The sequence below is a fragment of the Aquarana catesbeiana genome, linkage group LG07, assembly GCF_042186555.1.
Source record: "Aquarana catesbeiana isolate 2022-GZ linkage group LG07, ASM4218655v1, whole genome shotgun sequence".
NCBI lineage: Eukaryota > Metazoa > Chordata > Amphibia > Anura > Ranidae > Aquarana > Aquarana catesbeiana.
The window spans coordinates 13,980,804-14,001,595 of NC_133330.1; the positions used below are offsets into that span (position 1 = coordinate 13,980,804).

Consider the following 20,792-nt stretch of genomic DNA (forward strand, 5'->3'; position numbering starts at 1 on the left):
CCCCCTCCTGTAGTTTTCTGTAGTGGGTGGAGCCTACTGGTCCCCTCCCACAGCTCTGCTCTCTCTCCTTGTGCAGGGTGACTGGTCTTGTCTCCGCCCCCTCCTGTGGTTTTCTGTAGTGGGTGGAGCCTGCAGAGCCCCTCCCACAGCGCTGCTCTCTCTCTCTCCTTGTGGCGGGTGATTGGTCTGGTCTCCATATGTACATAGATGGTAGCGCCAGGGGGAGATACAAAGGTAAGGAGGACTGAAGTTCCTCTTTGACTTTATACTCTATTGAATTCTATGCACGGTGCAGCATTGCAATGCGTTAAAGTGTGTCGGAACGCGCCGCAAAATAATTCAACATAACCTTCAGGGCGTCACACCAGATGCAATCCAGTGCGTTTTTATCCTCCATCAAAAACGCACGGACAGTGTTTTCCTGTATTCCAGTGGGCCTGGTTCACACCAGTGCAGTGCGTTCCAGTGCAGTCAACAAAAGTAGAACATGCTGCATTGTTTTCTGTATGGAATATATCTGGAACCTGGCAAAACGCATCAAAAAGGCACTGAAACGCACATGTCCTCAATTGAGACGAAGGCCCCTTTCACACTGATGCGTTTTTGCTGTGTTTTTACCTAGCTAAAAAAAAAAAAAAAACGCAATAAAAATGTTTCCCTTTGAGGCCTGGTTCACACCTATGCAGTTTGCTTTTGATCCCTTTCTGTAGTGCGTTTTGCATTTTTGCACACACATTTTTCACGTGGTTTTTTTTTCTTGTTATGCATTTTATATGTATTTTTTTTTCTTTAAAAGGGAAGATGTTTTTGTTGTTAGGCAGATTAAAATGTAAAACACATCATATGCGTTTCCGCAGAGGGGAAGAGGGGAAAAATGCACTGGGATGCATCAAAAATACATACAAAATGCACTGGAACACATCAAAAATGCAGAAACGCATCATATGCGTTTCCGCAGAGGGGAAGAGGGGAAAAATGCACTGGGATGCATCAAAAATACATACAAAATGCACTGGAACGCATCAAAAATGCAGAAACGCTTTATGAACCAACCCTCAGTGCACACCAATGCGATTTTTTGCAGTCACACATGTCCAAATTTCACAGGTGCATGCTGGGTAATGGGCACCCAAAAAAGGCACTGGAAATGCAGCAAAAATGCAACAAATGTGCTTTTGATGCCTTTTTTCAATGTAGCAGTGCGAATGCATCAAAATGCATAAAAACGCACCACAATGTATTAAAAATGCAGAAACACATCGGGAAAGCAGAAATTGTGGTGTAAGCCACAATTCGGGCCACCAAATCCGATACATTTTAATCTTTTACGTTGTTATTTTTGGGTTTAGATACATTGTATTCCTTTGCTACGTTTTGTGAGGGGAATAAATGCACTGGAACGCATCAAAATTGCAGAAACGCACCCGGAACACAGAAATTTAGTTAGAAAACCAACCCTCAGTGCACACCAATGCGTTTTTTTTGGGTCACATGTCCAAATTTCGCAGGTGCATGCTGGGTAATGGGCACCCAAAAAAGGCACTGGAAATGCAACAAAAATGTATATGCGCTTTTGATGCCTCTTTTCAGTGTAGCAGTGCGAAAGCAGCTGAAGAAAAAAAAGAAGGAGAAAAAAATGCATCAAAATGCATAAAAACGCAGCAGAATGCATTAAAAATGCAGAAACACATCGGGAGCACAGAAATTGTGGTGTAAGCCACAATTTGGGCCACCAAATCTGATACGTTGTAATCTTTTACATTGTTATTTTTGGGTTTTGATACATTGTATTCCTTTGTTACTTTTTATGAGGGGAAATGCACTGGAACGCATCAAAAATGCAGAAACGCATCCGGAACGCAGAAATTGCGTTATAAACCAACCCTCCCTGCACATCAACACGGCACATTGGTGCGCACTGAAGCGATCGGACATATCGCCTCGTCTGTGGATTGGGACCGCATTGGACCACCAAATCCGATACCTTGTAATCTTTTTTGTTGTTTTTGGTTTTGGATACATTGTATTCCTTTGTTACATTTTGGTGTTTTTTTTTTGTCATTTTGAAAATCAGGCGGATGGAAGAAGAACTCAGACGAGGCGACTGGGAATCGCATTTACGGAGAGAGAAGAAATCCACCGGACGATCTACAGGGGAACGCGATGGGGGCGGATCGCTTTGTTACATAACATAAACATTGTTCTGTGTCGCTGTTAACATTTTATTGGCTCTCTGTAAAAAATGTGTTGCGTTTGGTTTTTTGAGTCACATGTCCAAATTTCACAGGTGCATGCTGGGTAATGGGCACCCACAAAACGCACTGGAAATGCAGCAAAAACGCGGCGAAAAACGTATTTGCGCTTTTGATGCTTTTTTTTCAGCAGAGCAGTGTGAAAGCAGCTGAAGAAAAAAAAAAGAGGGGAAAAAACTCACGGGAACGCATCAAAAATATATTTTAAAAAGCGCTGGAACGCATCAAAAATGCATAAAAACCGTACTGGAACACATTAAAAATGCAGAAACACATCCGGAACGCAGAAATTGCGTTATGGACCAACCCTCATTGCACAATCAACGCAGCACATTGGCGCACACTGAAGCGATGGGACATATCGCCTCGTCTGTGGATTGGGACCGCATTGGACCACCAAATCCGATACCTTGTAATCTTTTACGTTGTTGTTTTGGGGTTTGGATACATTGTATTCCTTTGTTATATTTTGATGTTTTTTTTGTCAATTTAGAAAATCAGGCGGACAGAAGAAGAACTCAGACAAGGCGACTGGGAATCACATTTACGAAAAGAGAAGAAATACGTTGTATCGTTTCACGTTTTGCCGCGAACGCCCTGCGATGGGGGCGGATCGCTTTGTTACGTTACATAAACATTGTTCTGTGTCGCTGTTAACATTTTATTGTCTCTTTGTAAAAAAATGTGTTGCGTTTTTGGTGCGGTGTCCAAATTTCACAGGTGCATGCTGGGCAATGGGCACCCAAAAAAGGCACTGGAAATGCAGCAAAAAACGCAACAAAAATGTATATGCGCTTTTGATGCCTTTTTTCAATGTAGCAATGCGAATGCATCAAAATGCATAAAAACGCACCACAATGCATTAAAAATGCAGAAACACATCGGGAAAGCAGAAATTGTGGTGGAAGCCACAATTCGGGCCACTAAATCCGATACATTTTAATCTTTTACGTTGTTATTTTTGGGTTTAGATACATTGTATTCCTTTGTTACTTTTTGTGAGGGGAATAAATGCTCTGGAACGCATAAAAAATGCAGAAACACATCAGTAACGCAAAAATTGCGTTATAAACCAACCCTCAGTGCACACTAATGCGTTTTTTTGAGTCACATGTCCAAATGTCACAGGTGCATGCTGGGTAATGGGCACCCACAAAACGCACCGGAAATGCAGCAAAAACGCATATGCGCTTTTGATGCCTTTTTCAGTGGAGCATTGTGAAAGCAGCTAAAGGAAAAAAAAGAGGGGAAAAAACTCACGGGGAAGCGTCAAAAATATATTTTAAAAAGCACTGGAACGCATCAAAAATGCATAAAAAACGCACTGGAACACATTAAAAATGCAGAAACGCATCCGGAATGCAGCAATGTCTGTGGATTGGGACCGCGTTGTGCCACCAAATCCGATACGTTGTAATCTTTTACGTTGTTGTTTTTTTGGTTTAGATACATTGTAATCTTTTGTTACATTTTGGTGTTTTTTGTCATGTAGAATATCAGGCGGATGGAAGAAGAAAATGCGACTGGGAATCGCATTTACGGAAAGAGAAGAAATCCGTCGTATCGTTTCACGTTTCGCCGCAGACGCACTACGAGGGAACGCGATGGGAGCGAATCGCTTTGTTACATAACGTAAACATTGTTACATCTTGTGTCACTGTTAACATTTTATTGGCTCTCGCTGTAAAAAATGTAGAGCAAGAAAAGAAGACGCGGCCGGCGGGGAGGAGGAAGGCGGCGGAGAAGGGGTTAAAGAGAAGGCTGTTCCTCGGGCCTATGGCGTCCCCGCCCCTCCTCCTCTCCTTCCCCCCTCCCTCCCTCTGAGCCGATCCACTGTGGAGAGCTGGTGTCACCGTCACCTGGACTTCAGCCTGGGAGCCGTTGCCATGAGGCTGGTGGCCGCTGCCGTTGAGCCTTGACGGGGAGGTGGGTGGTGGGAGGGCGCCGCCATGGAGGAGGAGAATGCCAACGTGCTGGAGCCGGCCAGCGAGTGCCCGCCGACGCAGCCCTTGAAGTTCGATATAAAACGCCATGCCATCACCGATGACTACAAGGTATCCAAGCAGGTGCTGGGCCTGGGCATCAACGGCAAAGTGCTGGAGTGTTACCGCAGGGACAGCGGGCTGAAGTGCGCTCTGAAGGTGAGACATGCGGCAGAATAATAGACGCCGGTAAATGGCGGAGGATTCGCAGGGATGGGGGGGGCTTCTGGGAAGGGTATTCTATCTGCCAGGACAGTGGTGGGCACAGGTATCTGCCCATATTTCTGGGGTCACAGGGAAGCCTTGGCACTTTTGTGCCAATTTGGCACAGCCGGGCATGGGGTGCCAACCCAACCACCTGGGGATCTGCTCAGTCATCTGACCTGTTGTAGTTGTGGATCCCTTCAGATGTTGGGGAACTACAAGGCTTGTTATGCTCTGCCAGCCCTTATAGTGTATCTCAAAACATTTTGAGCTTCAGCTTTGGATAGAACAAGGAATGTTTTGTTGTCTGTGTCCCTTTAAGGAGCTTCACCTTCACCTCCTGTCCCAGGAAGTGAGAGAAATCCCATCCTGTCTTAGATAGGTGTCCCCATCAGATGATTTCCCTCTTTTCCTGTTCCGGTGACAACTGTAAAATTTCCGATTTCCCATCACTTCCTGTCCCGGTGACACCAAGACCAAAAGAGGGTTGAATGTTTTGTTGTCTGTGTCCCTTTAAGGAGATTCATCTTCACCTCCTGTCCCAGGAAGTGAGAGAAATCCCATCCACATTCCATCTTAGATAGGTGTCCCCATCAGAAGATTTCCCTCTTTTCCTGTTCCGGTGACAACTGTAAAATTTCCGATTTCCCATCACTTCCTGTCCAGGTGACACCAGGACCAAAAGAGGGTTGAATGTTTTGTTGTCTGTGTCCCTTTAAGGAGATTCGTCTTCACCTCCTGTCCGAGGAAGTGAGAGAAATCCCATCCACATCCCATCTTAGATAGGTGTCCCCATTAGAAGATTTCTCTCTATTCCTGTTCCGGTGACAACTGTAAAATTTCCGATTTCCCATCACTTCCTGTCCCGGTGACACCAAGACCAAAAGAGGGTTGAATGTTTTGCTGTCTGTGTCCCTTTAAGGAGATTCATCTTCACCTCCTGTCCCAGGAAGTGAGAGAAATCCCATCCACATCCCATCTTAGATAGGTGTCCCCATCAGAAGATTTCCCTCTTTTGCTGTTCCAGTGACAACTGTAAAATTTCTGATTTCCCATCACTTCCTGTCCCGGTGACACCAAGACCAAAAGAGGGTTGAATGTGTTGTTGTCTGTGTCCCTTTAAGGAGCTTCATCTTCACCTCCTGTCCCAGGAAGTGAGAGAAATTCCATCTACATCCCATCTTAGATAGGTGTCCCCATTAGAAGATTTCTCTCTATTCCTGTTCCGGTGACAACTGTAAAATTTCAGATTTCCCATCACTTCCTGTGCCAGTTACACCAGGATCGATAGAGGAGTGAATCTCCTCAGTGGAGACATTGACAGCAGTCCACACTTCATCCAAAGACTCTAAACAAGGTTTTGGCCTTGGATATCTTCGTATTTTCTAAATGTATTATATTTATCAGTAACAATCGTTGCCTATATGTAGTATGAGCATCCAATAAAAATGGTTGTTTATTTATCTCTTGTAATTATTAACATAGTAACAGTATAAATCTGTGAGTGGGAAGGTCCACGTGACAAACTACAAATTCCAGCACCTCTAGTGACTAAAGCAAAACAGAAATAATCTTTACTGAGTAATCGGCTGTGTAAATTTCAGCTATTCTGCTAATTTCTCTATGTGATTCTGAGTGGGAAGGTCCACATGACAAACTACAAATTCCAGCACCTCCAGGGACTAAATTAAAAGAAATTTTGCCATTACTGAGTAATCAGCTGTGTAAAATTTCAGCTATTCTGTTCATTTCTCAATATGGTTCTGAGTGGGAAGGTCCACACACCCAACCACAAATTCCAAGATCTCCAGGGACTAAATCAAAATAGATATTGCCTTTTCAGAGTAATCGGTTGTGTACATTTCAGCTATTCTGCTCATTAGTCAGTATGATTCTTTGAGTGGGAAGGTCCACATGATGAACTACAAACTTCAGCACCTCCAGTGACTAAATCAAAACAGATATCATCTTTACCGAGTAATCGGCTGTGTAAATTTTAGCTATTCTGGTAATTTCTCAGGTATGATTCTGAGTGGGAAGGTCCACATGATGAACTACAAATTCCAACACCACCAGGGACTAAATCAAAATAGAGATTGCCTTTGCCGTGTATTTTTAAATGTGTTACATTTATCGGTAACAATTGTTGCAAATATGTAGCAATAAGCATCCAATCAAAATTTCTCCCTTTTTAACTTATTAACACAGTGACAGTATGATTCTTTGAGTGGGAAGGTCCGGTCCACATGACGAACTACGAATCCCAGCAACTCCAGGGACTAAATTAAAACAGATATTGCCTTTGCCAGGTAATCAGCTGTGTAAATGTCAGCTATTCTGGTCATTACTTAATATGATTCTCTGAGTGGATAGGGCCACATGATGAACTACAAACTCCAGCACCTCCACAGACTAAATCAAAACAGATATCACCTTTGTCGAGTGATCAGCTGTGTAAATTTCAGATATTCTGGTCATTACTCAATGAATCTGCGAGTTGGAAGGTCCAGCAAGCTCGTCTAAAAGGATTTACTTTGCATAAGAAGAGTATGTGGACCAGCAGCAGTTCGCCTGTTAAAGGAACATTTTTTCGGGCGCCGTCAGTGGCTGAGATTAATGATACAATGTTATGCGAAATTCCCTCTGGGTGCGGCCATTTTTGAATAATTATCTGCGAGCTTCCGACTCCATACTCTCAGAGAGAGAAAGATTCAATGAGAAATGAGCAGAATACCTAAATTTTACACAGCTGATTACTCGGCAAAGGCGATATCAGCTTTCATTTAGTCCCTGGAGATGCTGAAATTTGTAGTTCATCATGTGGACCTTCCCACTCACAGATTCAAATTGAGTAATGACCAGAATAGCTGAAATTTACACTGCTGATTACTGGGTAAAGGCGACATCTGTTTTGATTTAGTCACTGAAAATTATGGAATTCGTAGTTTATCATGTGGACCTTCCCACTCTTAGGGGTTGATTTACTAAAGACAAATAGACTGTGCACTTTGCAAAGTACAATTGCACTCTCCAGAGCTTAGTAAATGAGGTAAAGCTTCACTTTGCAATGAATACCCAATCACATGCAAGGAAAATTTTAAAAAACTGCCTTTTTGCTTGCATATGATTGGATGATGGAATTCAGCAGAGCTTTTCCTCATTTACTAAGCTCTGGAGCAACGATTTTCCTTTAGTAAATAAACCCCATAGAATCATATTGAAAAGTAACCATAATCGCTGAAATTTACACAGCTGATTACTCGGTAAAGGCGATATCTGCTTTAATTTAGTCCCTTCAGATGCTAGATTTGTAGTTCATCACGTGGACCTTCCCCCTCACAGATTCATATTGAGAAATTACCAGAATAGCTGAAATTTACACAGCGATTACTCGTCAAAGGGTGATATCTGTTTTGATCTAGTCACTGGAAATGCTGAAATTTGTAGTTTGTCATGCGGACCTTCCCACGCATAGAATCATATTGAAAAGTGACCATAGTAGCTGAAATTTACACAGTGGATTACTTGGTAAAGATGATATCTGTTTTAATTTCATCTCTGGAGATGCTGGAATTTGTGGTTCATTATGTGGACCTTCCCCCTCACAGAAACATATTGAAAAGTGACCATAATAACTGAAATTTACACAGCCGTTTACTCAGTAAAGATGATATCTGTTTTAATTTAGTCTCTGGAGATGCTGGAATTTGTAGTTCATCATGTGGACCTTCCTGCTCATAGAATCATATTGAAAAGTGACAATAATAGCTGAAATTTACACAACCGATTACCCGGTAATGGTAATATCTGCTTTAATTTAGTTTCTGGAGATGCTGGAATTTGTAGTTCATCATGTGGACCTTCCCCCTCACAGATTCATATTGAGAAATCACCAGAATAGCTGAAATTTACACAGCGACTACTCGGCAATGGTGATATCTGCTTTGATTCACTGGAAGTGCTGGAGTTTGTAGTTTGTTATGTGGTGTTATTTATATAAATATTTACTATATATATATATATATATATATATATATATATATATATATATATATATATATACTGCATATATAGATAGATACACCTCCTTTCTTGGTAAGAGTCGCATGTAATGCACGTGTGGTGTGCACAGCCATTATGAACCGCCTCGCTCGGAGAGCTCAGTTCATAAAAAGTCAGACAAAGACTCCTCGCCGCCTCTTCTCGCCGGAGGCGAATGTGGCGAAACGTCTGCTTTGCGCAATTCCTGTGGCTTTGACAAGTTCAGGAAGCAGTAGTGTCAGTTGGTAAATATTTTTTACCCAGGGAAGGGGTCATTGTAAAAGCCAAACATGGATCCCTCTTGTCACGTTCAGACAGTCCAGAGTGCGCCGTCTTATCTCGTCACTCCCACATTCCGGAGGTGCCGCGTTCTCACCTTACAACGTCCTTCCAGCGAGGACATGTTTGAGAGAGTCATTACTGTCACGTTGGCCTTAAAAATAATTTTTTATGAGTCATTCTAACTTTTTTTACACGCTTGCTGTCCCATATTTTCATGGTTTGTGGATTCTTTGTCTAAAACTGAATCTAAAACCTGACAAACGGATGCTGAGATAAGACCAGTTAGCCACACTGGCCATACACTTTGACAATTTGATTGAGCAATCGAGCTTTCGGTTCCTTTTTTTTTTTGCAATGCAATTGAAGACATAAAATGGTAATTTCAATCCACCATGAAGAGGTGGGCAGCTTTAAGTTGCTCATACGCGTGGCCACGTTCTACCGCTGATCACGCTGAAATCCTGAGCAATGGAGTGCAGAATTTAAATGGTTTCGATTGAACGCAAGGAGATGGGATGGAAATCGTCATCAAACCCTGTAGAAAAATCTGATGATGGTCAATGAAGTTTCCGACGCGTTTCGTTCAATTTTGTTTTATTACGATCAGTTTTTCATGCCCATGTGTATGGCCAGCTTCAGAGACTGACTAATTGAAAATGAATGGGTGTCCAATGCAACCCAACATGTGAAACCCCCAGTAACTGGCACTTTAAATGGGCTGTAACACCTGAGGCCAGTAAAAGGGGATCCCGATCATGCTGCACTGTGATTGGCTGCACAATCCTGACATCATTGGAAGCCCCTCCTTCTACTTCCTGGTTAATGATAGCTGAGTTGTCAGTGACAGGCCAAGTTTAGACATGTGACCGGGGCAGTAAAAATGCATGATTGAGCTGCATTTTTAGGGGGGAGGGGTTGTGCTGGAAGAGGTGATATGGTAGAGGGGGGAAGGGATTTGTGCTAGGAGGGTCAATTTGGGGGTGAGGGGGGTGGTTGTGCTAGAAGAGGTGATATGGTAGAGGGGGGAAGAGATTTGTGCTAGGAGGGTCGATTTGGGGGTGAGGGGGGTGGTTGTGCTAGAAGAGGTGATATGGTAGAGGGGGGAAGGGATTTGTGCTAGGAGGGTCGATTTGGGGGTGAGGGGGGTAGTTGTGCTAGAAGAGGGGATATGGTAACGGGTGGAGGGATTTGTGCTAGGAGGGTCAATTTGGGGGTGAGTGTATTTGTGCTAGAAGAGGTGATATGGTAGAGGGGGTAAGGAATTTGTGCTAGGAGGGTCGATTTATGGGGGTTGTGATAGAAGAGGTGATCTGGCAGAGGGGGAGGGGATTTGTGCCAGGAGGGTCGATTTGGGGGGGTGGGGGGTTGTGCTAGAAGAGGTGTTATGCTAGAGGGGGGAGGGGGAGGGGGGGAGGGATTTGTGCTTGTGCTAGGAGGGTAGATTTGGGGGGGAGGGGAGGTTGTGCTAGAAGAGGTGTTATAGTAGAGGGGGAAGGAATTTGTGCTAGGAGGGTCGATTTAGGGGGGTTGTTATAGAAGAGGTGATCTGGCAGAGGGGAAGGGGATTTGTGCTAGGAGGGTCGATTGGGGGGGGGGGGGTTGTGCTAGAAGAGGTGTTATGCTAGAGGGGGATGGGGGGAAGGGATTTGTGCTAGGAGGGTAGATTTGGGGGGATGGGGAGGTTGTGCTAGAAGAGGTGTTATGGTATAGGAGGGAAGGAATTTGTGCTAGGAGGGTCGATTTAGGGGGGTTGTAATGGAAGAAGTGATATGATAGAGGGGGAGGGAATTTGTGCTAGGAGGGTCGATTGGGGGGGGGGGGGGGTTGTGCTAGAAGAGGTATTATTTTTTGGGGAGAATTTTTTTTTTGGGGGGGGGGGCATTTGTGCTAGTAGGGATGATTGGGGGGGTGTTTGTGCTAGGAGGGGGGATGGGGGGATGATATTTGTGCTAGGATGAGGATTTGGAGTAGAGGTGGGGGAGACTCTGTACTTAGAGGGGAATTTTGCTAGGAGGGGGATTTGTGCTGGGGGGGGGCGATTTTTTGGGGGAGGGGGGATTTCGGTAGGTAATAGGATTTGCACTGGGAGGAGGGGGAATTCATTCTTAGGGGGTAATCATGCAGATTAGTGCCCAATTTTTTTTGGGGGGGGGTAGGTTTTTTGCTGACATATAATGCTTATACATCTTGGGGGGGGGCGCAGTTTTGCGTGTTTGCCCTGAGCTCTAGGTGACCTTGTCCCGGCACTGCCTGCACCGTATTGCAGTGTAATGCTCCACCATGCGTTATGGTGTGCTGCATTGCCAAAAATGGTGCCTAGCCACCAGTGCTCATTTTGGCAGCAAATTTCGATTTAGTTTTAGTCTTAGTCTTAGGACTAAAATGGCATTTTAGTTTTAGCCCCATTTTAGTCTTCTGCAATTGTTTTAGTTTTAGTCGTATTTGGTCGACTAAATCTCCAGGACATTTTAGTCAACTAAAATGATTTTAGTCGACTAAAACTCACTTTAATCATCTAAAATCTAATGGGTGTAGTTCAATTGTAATGCATTATTTAAGCATTTCTCTACAATTTCCAAACTCATTATATACGGCTGGAGTTAAAAATTGAACAAGTTATTATTTATGGTATTGAGGTGTGAACATGCACTACAGACCAGTGTTCATTTTGACATCAAATTTCAATTTAGTTTTAGTCTTAGTCTTGGCTAAAATGGCATTTTAGTCCTATTTTAGTCATCTCAGTTGTTTTTTCTTTTTGTCATATTTTAGTCGACTAAAATGGTAATAAGTTAGTCGACTAAAATTTTTTTAAATCAGTCGTCGAAAATGAACACCCAAACTATTTATTTGAATGAGTCGCCTTAACCCGACACCAGTTAACACGCAAAAAGACACGTATCCAGACATGCACATTAGACATGCGCACAACAATATATTTTGTTCCTTTACGTTTCCGTTGATTCGCAATGATTCTGAATTTCGTAAGACGCGAGTTTTCATATTCGGACTCGTTCGTATTTTCGTAACAGTTTAATTTTAGTTGATACGAAATGATTCGTAATTCAGTTAAAGTCTAATTTTCTTTGATTCGAAATTTGTAATTTTGTTAGATAATAATTTTTGTAATTTAGTAATTGTTACTTTTGTGAGATTTGCCTTTTTATTTGATTCGTACTTTTCGTAGGAAATAAAGAATAATAATCCTAGGCTCGCTTTTCTAATAAGTCCTCCTGTACTTCCTCCAGTCCACTCCCTCCGTCACCAGACCCGACTCCGTCTCCTCCTCAACTCAATCTAAAAAAGATTCAGGAATGCAGAGTGACTCCGACACAAAAGGGATAAGCTGATTGGCTAAAGATATTAACTACTTCAGGCTCGGAAGATTTTACCCCCTTCCTGACCGGAGCACTTTTTTGCGATTCAGCACTGCGTCGCTTTAGCTGACAATTGCGCAGTCGTGCGACGTTGCACCCAAACAAAATTGACGTCCTTTTGTCCCCACAAATAGGGCTTTCTTTTGATGGTATTTGTATATTTATATCACCTCTGCGGTTTTTATTTTCTGCACTATAAACAAAAAAAGAGCGACAATTTTGAGTAAAAAAAAAAAACGCAATATTTTTTACTTTTTGCTAAAATAAATATCCCCCAAAAATTATATAAAAAAAATTTTTTTTCCTCAGTTTAGGCCAATATGTATTCTTCTAAATATTTTTGGTAAAAAAAAAAAAAAATAATCGCAATAAGCGTATATTGATTGGTTTGTACAAAATTTGTAGCGTCTACAAAATAGGGGATAGTTTTATGGCATTTTTATTTTTTATTTTTTAGTAGTTATGGCGGCGGTCTGCGATTTTTTTTTTTTTTTTATCAGGGCTGCGACATTATGGCAGACAGATCGGACACCTTTGACACTATTTTGGGACCATTGACAATTATACAGCGATCAGTGCTATAAAAATGCACTGATTACTGTGTAAATGACACTGGCAGTGAAGGGATTAACCACTAGGGGGCGGTGAAGGGGTTAAATGTGTCCTAGGGAGTGATTCTAACTGTGGGGGGGGGGGAGGGGCTACACCTCACATGGCAGCGATCACCGCTCCCGATGACAGAGGGCAGTGATCTCTGTCCTGTCACTAGGCAGAACGGGGAAAAGCCTTGTTTACAAATGCACCTCTCCATGACACGATCGCGGGCACCTGGCGGACATCGAGTCCGCGGGACCCGCGGTCACAGATACCGCGGCGTACGACCGCAACACCGCTTTTTAAAGGGGACGTACCTGTACGCCCTTTTGCCCATCAGTGCCATTCTGCTAACGTATACTGGCGTGCGCCGGTCGGCAAGCGGTTAAGTATATTACATCACTCACTAATGCACTGCCCATTCGAAAGAACGATTAGAGAACACGAAATTACGAACATACGAAATTACAAACATACAAATTCAGATACACTTACACTGTCCATTCAAAAGAACTGTTCGAGAACACGAACAAACAAAATTACGAACACACGAATGAAAATACGAACATACGAAATTATGAACAAAGGATTGAAAATACCAAATGTAAATAATTCGTTTTAGATATCATTTTCTTTCCTTTTACTGTTTCGGAGTTTCGTATTTTCGCATGGTCATTATTTTGCTTATTTGTAATTTTCATATTTTGGTTCTTTCAGCTATTCGGATGTTCGAATTGATCCGAATGTACGAATACTGACAAATTCATACAAAAATCTTTTCGTTACGAACCGAATCGCACATGTCTCATGCACATATGTTCAGGCAACACAACGGGGCACCGTGGTCTGATTGCGATCTTGTGTCCATAGACCGATAGTCATGCGTTGGGAAAGAGGACCCCAATCATCCCACCAACACAATCACAGTGCAGGACTACAAAGGAGGAAGCAGAGTCTGCATATATAATGAGGGAACATGGCCGCCACCATATGTACAGATCCAAGCTGTACATTAATTAAGGTTTAGAAAACATTCACACACATTACAATTATCACACACACCTCGTCCTGATTGCCGTCACGTGTCTCTATAAAAAAGAATAATGCGTTTGTCTACAAGACTAAAGATTCCCTGGAAGCAGTGACTGCCTTTTTCTGGTCACGCAGTAAAACACTCATCGTTGTATCCATGACCAATTATCTGTCCCGGGCTCTGTGAATTCCATTGTTTTCTGTCCTCAATGATCTTCTTCTTTTTAATTATTTTTGTTGAGTTCTTGGAAAAAGAGATTGTACAAATATGAGACATAGAAGGTCAGGTGGGGTACAATTCCGCTCCCTCCGCCCTTCCTCATGCTTTGAATTTTTATGGTTCAAAACATCGGATATGATACAGAGGAATTTTATTATCAAAGGACTTTGAATGGCTTGTGAGAGCGTTCTGTATGGGGCTGGATCTAGATCTGGGGGGGCAGTAAAATAAAAGTCAGGGGGCGCAATGTCAGCGCTGTGTGTAAGTCACTGACAGTCTGTCATGACCCGGGAAACACTACTATGTGTTAGGCTGTCGTTAGATTGGGGTGAATAAACAGAACCAGTGCCCCCTTATATCAGGTGTCCCTATCAGAGTCCCTCTTTACACCAGGTTCACATCAGAGTGCCCCCTTACATCAGGTCCCCTTAAGAGTTCCCCCTTATATCAGGTTTTCATCAAAGTGCTCCTTTACATCAGGTGTCCCCATCAGAGTGCCCCTTTACATCAGGTGTCCCCATCAGAGTGCCCCTTTACATCAGGTGCCCCTAAGAGTTCCCCCTTACATCAGGTGTCCCCACCAGAGTGCCCTCTTACCTCAGGTTCTCATCAAAGTGCTCCTTTACATCAGGTGTCCCCATCAGAGTGCCCCCTTATATTAGGTGTCCCCATCAGAGTGCCCCTTTACATCAGGCGTCCCCATCAGAATGCCCCCTTACATCAGGTGCCCTTAAGAGTTCCCCCTTACATCAGGTGTCCCCACCAGAGTGCCCTCTTACATCAGGTTCTCATCAAAGTGCCCCTTTACATCAGGTGTCCCCATCAGAGTGCCCCCTTACATCAGATTCTCATCAGAGTGTCCCCTTACATCAGGTGACCTTATCAGAGTTCCCCTTTACATCAGGTGTCCCCATCAGAGTGCCCCTTTACATCAGGTGTCCCCATCAGAGTGCCCCTTTACATCAGGTGTCCCCATCAGAGTGCCCCTTTACATCAGGCGCCCCCATCAGAATGCCCCCTTACATCAGGTGCCCTTAAGAGTTCCCCCTTACATCAGGTGTCCCCACCAGAGTGCCCTCTTACATCAGGTTCTCATCAAAGTGCCCCTTTACATCAGGTGTCCCCATCAGAGTCCCCCCTTACATCAGATTCTCATCAGAGTGCCCCTTAACATCAGGTGTCCCCATCAGAGTGCCCCTTTACATCAGGTGTCCCCATCAGAGTGCCCCTTTACATCAGTTGTCCCCATCAGAGTGCCCCTTTACATCAGGTGTCCCCATCAGAGTGCCCTCTTACATCAGGTGTCCTCATCAGAGTGCCCCCTTACATCAGATTCTCACCAGAGTGCCCCTTTACATCAGGTGTCCTCAAAAGAGTGCCCCTTTACATCAGGTGTCCCCATCAGAGTGCCCCCTTACATCAGGTGTCCTCATAAGAGTGCCCCTTTACATCAGGTGTCCCCATCAGAGTGCCCCCTTACATAAGGTGTCCCCATCAGAGTGCCCCCTTACATCAGGTGTCTCCATCAGAGTGCCCCCTTACATCAGATTCTCATCAGAGTGTCCCCTTACATCAGGTGACCTTATCAGAGTGCCCCCTTTCATCAGTGTCCCCATCAGAGTGCCCCTTTACATCAGGTGTCCCCATCATAGTACCACCTTACATCAGGTGACCTTATCAGAGTGCCCCCTTTCATCAGTGTCCCCATCAGAGTACCACCTTTCATCAGGTGACCTTATCAGAGTGCGCCTTTACATCAGGTGTCCCCATCATAGTACCACCTTTCATCAGGTGACCTTATCAGAGTGCGCCTTTACATCAGGTGTCCCCATCAGAGTACCCCTTTACATCAGGTGTCCCCATCATAGTGCCCTCTTACATCAGGTGTCCTCATCAGAGTGCCCCTTTACATCAGGTGTCCCCATCATAGTACCACCTTTCATCAGGTGACCTTATCAGAGTGCGCCTTTACATCAGGTGTCCCCATCAGAGTACCCCTTTACATCAGGTGTCCCCATCATAGTGCCCTCTTACATCAGGTGTCCTCATCAGAGTGCCCCTTTACATCAGGTGTCCCCATCATAGTACCACCTTTCATCAGGTGACCTTATCAGAGTGCTCCCTTACATCAGATTCTCATCAGAGTGCCCCTTTACATCAGGTGTCCCCATCATAGTACCACCTTTCATCAGGTGACCTTATCAGAGTACCCCTTTACATCAGGTGTCCCCATCAGAGTGCCCTCTTACACCAGGTGTCCCCATCAGCGTGCCCCTATCTCATTTTCCAATATCTAGATTGCGGCAACATCTTATATTTTAGGTTCCCATCAGAGTCACATGATCAGTCCCGGCTTTGTAACAGGAAACATTTCTAGAAGTCTGAAGGTTTCATAAACTAAGTCTTGCTAGTGACCCCCTTACAACATTTCCAATCTTTGTTGGGCAACAGATAAATTGTGACACTTTATAATTATGATAAAAAAAAGATCTACCAAACATCAATGAAAGGTAAAGAGTGGTGCTAAGTGATGGAATAACACATACACAGGTATTACATACCCAGTGAGTGGTACTGTGCTAACATGAGAGGTGCCCACCACAGCTGCAAATTCGTGGCCACCACAGTGCCAATCAGTGCCCATCAGTAACACCTGTCAGTACCTCATCGTCAGTGCTGCCCATCAGTGACATCTATTAGTGTCCATCAGTGCCACCTATCAGTGCCAATCAGTGCCCATAAGTGATGCCTGTCAGTGCCCATCAGTGCCACCTATCAGTGCCACCTATCAGTGCCCATCAGTGCTGCCTATCGGTGCCCCTCAGTGCTACATATCAGTGCCACCTTTCAGTGCCCATCAATTCTACATAATAGTGCCTCCTCATCAGTGCCCATCAGTGGCACCTTATCAGTGCCCATCAGTGAAGGAGAAAACAAAGTTTTATAACAGAAACAAAGAAAAACATTTTTTTTTCTTCAAAAAATGTCTTTTTTACTTTGTTTAGCAAAAAATAAAAACCCCCAGAGGTTATCAAATACCACCAAAAGAAAGCTCTATTTGTGGGAAGAAAATTATAAAAATATAGTTTGGGTACAGTGTAGCACGACCGCGCAATTGTCATTCAAAGTGAAAGCTGAAAATTGTCCTGGGCAGGAAGGGGGGTGGGGAGGAGAGTGTCTGGTATTGAAGTGGCTGCTCTATTCATGTTGGGTTTCTCCTTGGCGCAGTGATAAGATCTTAGGTAGCGGCTCATTGTGAGATCCGATTGTGTGGTACACTTTATAATTAGACGTGGCGAGTCCATTGTAGAAGGATAAGCCTTTGTTTCTGGCATTTCACGGCCCCTATTTTCTGTAGAGTGTCAGCTCTTGTGGTCAGGGTTCCCTATAGCTTTTGTTACATCTTGTTTTTTTTTCGTATAAATTTTTGGGGATTTTCCCCAAGAAAGAAATGCAAAAAAAAAATACAAACATTTTACAGCAGTGAAAAAAGACACAAATAACACAGCTGTCAATAAATATGTGACCTGCTATCAGCCTCTTGTAGTCCCCGTACAGCAGAGCTCAGAGAGATGGGGGGGGGGGGGAGCACAGAGAGCCAATCAGACAGCAACACAGAGAGCCAATCAGAGCCAATCAGTCGCACTGTAGCACTCGGTGTCATCAGCCGTCCGTCACCTCCTCCCATCCTGATAAACACCTTCGCTGGGGATTATGGGAGTCGTTATAGTGCTATTCGGTGGTAAAATGTTGCCATGCGATTTCTGAGGTAGCTGTATTTTCTGAGCAGTTTTCATGCCCTCCACACGTCCTTCAGAATGCTTAAAGTGGTTGTAAACCTCGGACATGAAATCTGAACAAAGCCTATCCCTCTATAGTGTGTACTTGTCTCAATCCAGAGCACTAAGTGTCATTTCTGTCTGCTGCCTCCTTCCTGTGCTATCAGTGTGAGTCACTTCTGACAAGTTTTCCTGACACCAAGGGAAAAAAAGGTGACAGGGGAGGGAAATTAGCACACAACCTGTGATTAGTAGCCTCAGCTCTGTTACTGTGTGGTGTGTGACTGGGGAGGGGGGGGGGGGGGGCGTGCTCGGGCTCCCCTCCAATCAGCTCTCAGAGCTCTCCTCACTGAGCTCTGAAATGTGTAATTTCAGCTCTTCGCCCCTTTCTTCTGAACTCCCAGACAAGTTTTATAAATTCTGGACTTTGAACGGCTTTAGAGAATAGTTATGAGCCATGAAACTCGTCTTTTCAGTGATCTAAAACTCTTTGGGTTTCATCCAATATCATGACTCCAACTCATCTATGGACTCACCACAATCCCACCACACACTTCGATGGGGGCCTCTGCTGATCGGATCACCACCGGGTCTAATGTCCATCTCCTACCCAAAGAAATGGGTCAAAAAGACGCGTTTCATGGACCACAACTGAGGAAGTAGCAATTGTGAGACACTTTTCGGTGATCTAAAGCTCTCCGTTATTCAACCAACATCATGACTTCAACCCATCTATAGACACACCACAATCCCACCACACACTCCAATGGGGGCCTCTGCCGATAGGATCAACACCGGGTCTAATGTCCATCTCCTACCCAAAGAAAAGGGTCGAAAAGACGCGTTTCATGGATCGCAACTGAGGCAGTAGCAGTTGTGAGACACTTTTCGGTGATCTAAAGCTCTCCGTTATTCAAAGAACATCATGACTTTGACCCATCCACAGACATACCACAATCTCACCACACACTCCAATGGGGGCCTCTGCCGATAGGATCAACACCGGGTATAATGTTCATCTCCTACCCAAAGAAAAGGGTCAAAAAGACGTGTTTCATGGATCCCAACTGAGGCAGTAGCAGTTGTGAGACATTTTTCGGTGATATAAAGCTCTCTGGTATTTAACCAACATCATGACTTCGACCCATCCACTGACATACCACAATCCCATCACACACTCCGATTGGAGGCCTCTGCCAATCGGATCACCATGGGGTCTAATGTCCATCTCCTAACCAAAGAAAAGGGTCGAAAAGACGCGTTTCATGGACCACAACTGAGGAAGTAGCAGTTTGAGACACTTCGGAGATCTAAAGATCTCTGTTATTTAACCAACATCATGAGTTCGACCCATCCATTGACATATCACAATCCCACCACACACTCCAATGGGGGCCTCTGCCAATCGGATCACCACGGGGTCTAATGTCCATCTCATACCCAAAGTAAAGGGTCGAAAAGACGCGTTTCAGTGACCACAACTGAGGAAGTAGCAGTTGTGAGACACTTTTCAGTGATCTAAAGCTCTCCGTTATCCAACCAACATCATGACTTCGACCCATCCATAGACACAACAATCCCACCACACACTGGGGGCCTCTGCCAATCGGATCACAAACGGGATATTTTCTTGGCACACTTCGAGGGTCAGAATGCGCTCAGTGCAGCAAATACTGCATCTCCAAAGGCAGATTACACAAACTCCAATCCCACAATGGTAAGCATTAGAGAGAAAACTCCATGGTGTAGCACCAAAATACCCAAATGTACTCGCAAGAAACAAAAGCATAAAAAACAGTGATTCACTTCAGCCGATGAGCGAGTGTGAAAACATCACGCATTTCGTCAACACAGACGTCGTCCAGGGAAAGAGGCTGCCTGACGAAACGCGTTTCGAGCGGAGCTATATCGGTGACATTTTTACGCTCGTTCATTAGCAGTTTTGTTTGCTTTTGGTTCTTGTGAGTACATTTCTATTTGTTACTTATTTTATAACCACATGGGGCAAGGTATGCAACCTTCCATGATTGCAGGTGGAGATAACCCGTCTCCACTCAGAATGAGCTTGGGCGCTCTCCATGCCTCAGGGGTCCCGATTCTCAGTCCTCCACAGGACTATAAGGTGGGTGGTGGGACTCTTGGGTATGAGAAGGACAACAGACCCGCCGGTGATCCAATCAGCAGAGGGACTTCTTGGAGTGTGTGGTGGGATTGTGGTGGGTCTGAGTTATGATGTTGTATAAATGATAAGGAGCTTTAATTCACTGAAAATACGCATTTCGTGGCTCACAACTGGGGAAGTGGCAGTTGTGAGCCACAAAACGCATCTTTTCCGCGAAATAAAGCTCTTCATTATCCATTCAACATCATGATTCCAACCCATCCATAGACACACCACAATCCCACCACACACTCCAACGGGCACCTCTGCCGACCGAATGACCGGCCGGTCTGTTGTTCTTCTCCTACCCAAGAAAAAGGCCTGAATTGACCTCCATGAGAATCAGCTGAGCAATCAGCACAGTGATTAAAAAGGAAAATAGTTGCGCTTCCACTTCCTTTTTTTAAAAATATTCTTTGCTGAACAAATTCCTGTGAAACTAACAAATGTGAAGAGAAACTGCTCACTGAAACTGAACTGAAATCACTTTATATATATATATATATATATAGAGCGGTATATAGGTGGCCAATCTAACAGGGGTGACGGACCGGGGGCAGTCCATATAAAGTATGCACAAAAAAAAACATAAATAGGTCCATTCCGCAGGACTGATAAGAGAGATAACATTCAAAAGTCTAATTTATTCAAGTCGACATTCCCACTGAAATAGTGATTTGAATAAACTCTTGATGTATAGAATAGTAACATGTGCTCTGCTCTCTGGTGTAAGTAATAGGTAGTGGGTGCTATGCTCCCTGCTATGTTTTTCTGGTGTAGGAAATAGGTAGCGGGTGCTCTGCTCCCTGGTGTAAGGAATAGGTAGCGGGTGCTCTGCTCCCTGGTGTAAGGAATAGGTAGTGGGTGC

The 20,792-nt window shown here is 44.1% G+C and overlaps 1 protein-coding gene across 1 annotated transcript in view; it reads left to right on the plus strand.

Annotated features, from left to right (window-relative positions):
• Window positions 1-4,036: 4,036 nt before the first annotated feature.
• The window catches only part of MAPKAPK3 (MAPK activated protein kinase 3), a 72,431-nt gene continuing 55,675 nt past the window's right edge, over window positions 4,037-20,792 (plus strand). The window contains exon 1 of the mRNA XM_073591623.1: window positions 4,037-4,393. Within this exon, the coding sequence (XP_073447724.1) occupies window positions 4,202-4,393 (192 nt within the window). The 5' untranslated portion in view covers window positions 4,037-4,201. The remainder of the gene's footprint in view (window positions 4,394-20,792) is intronic.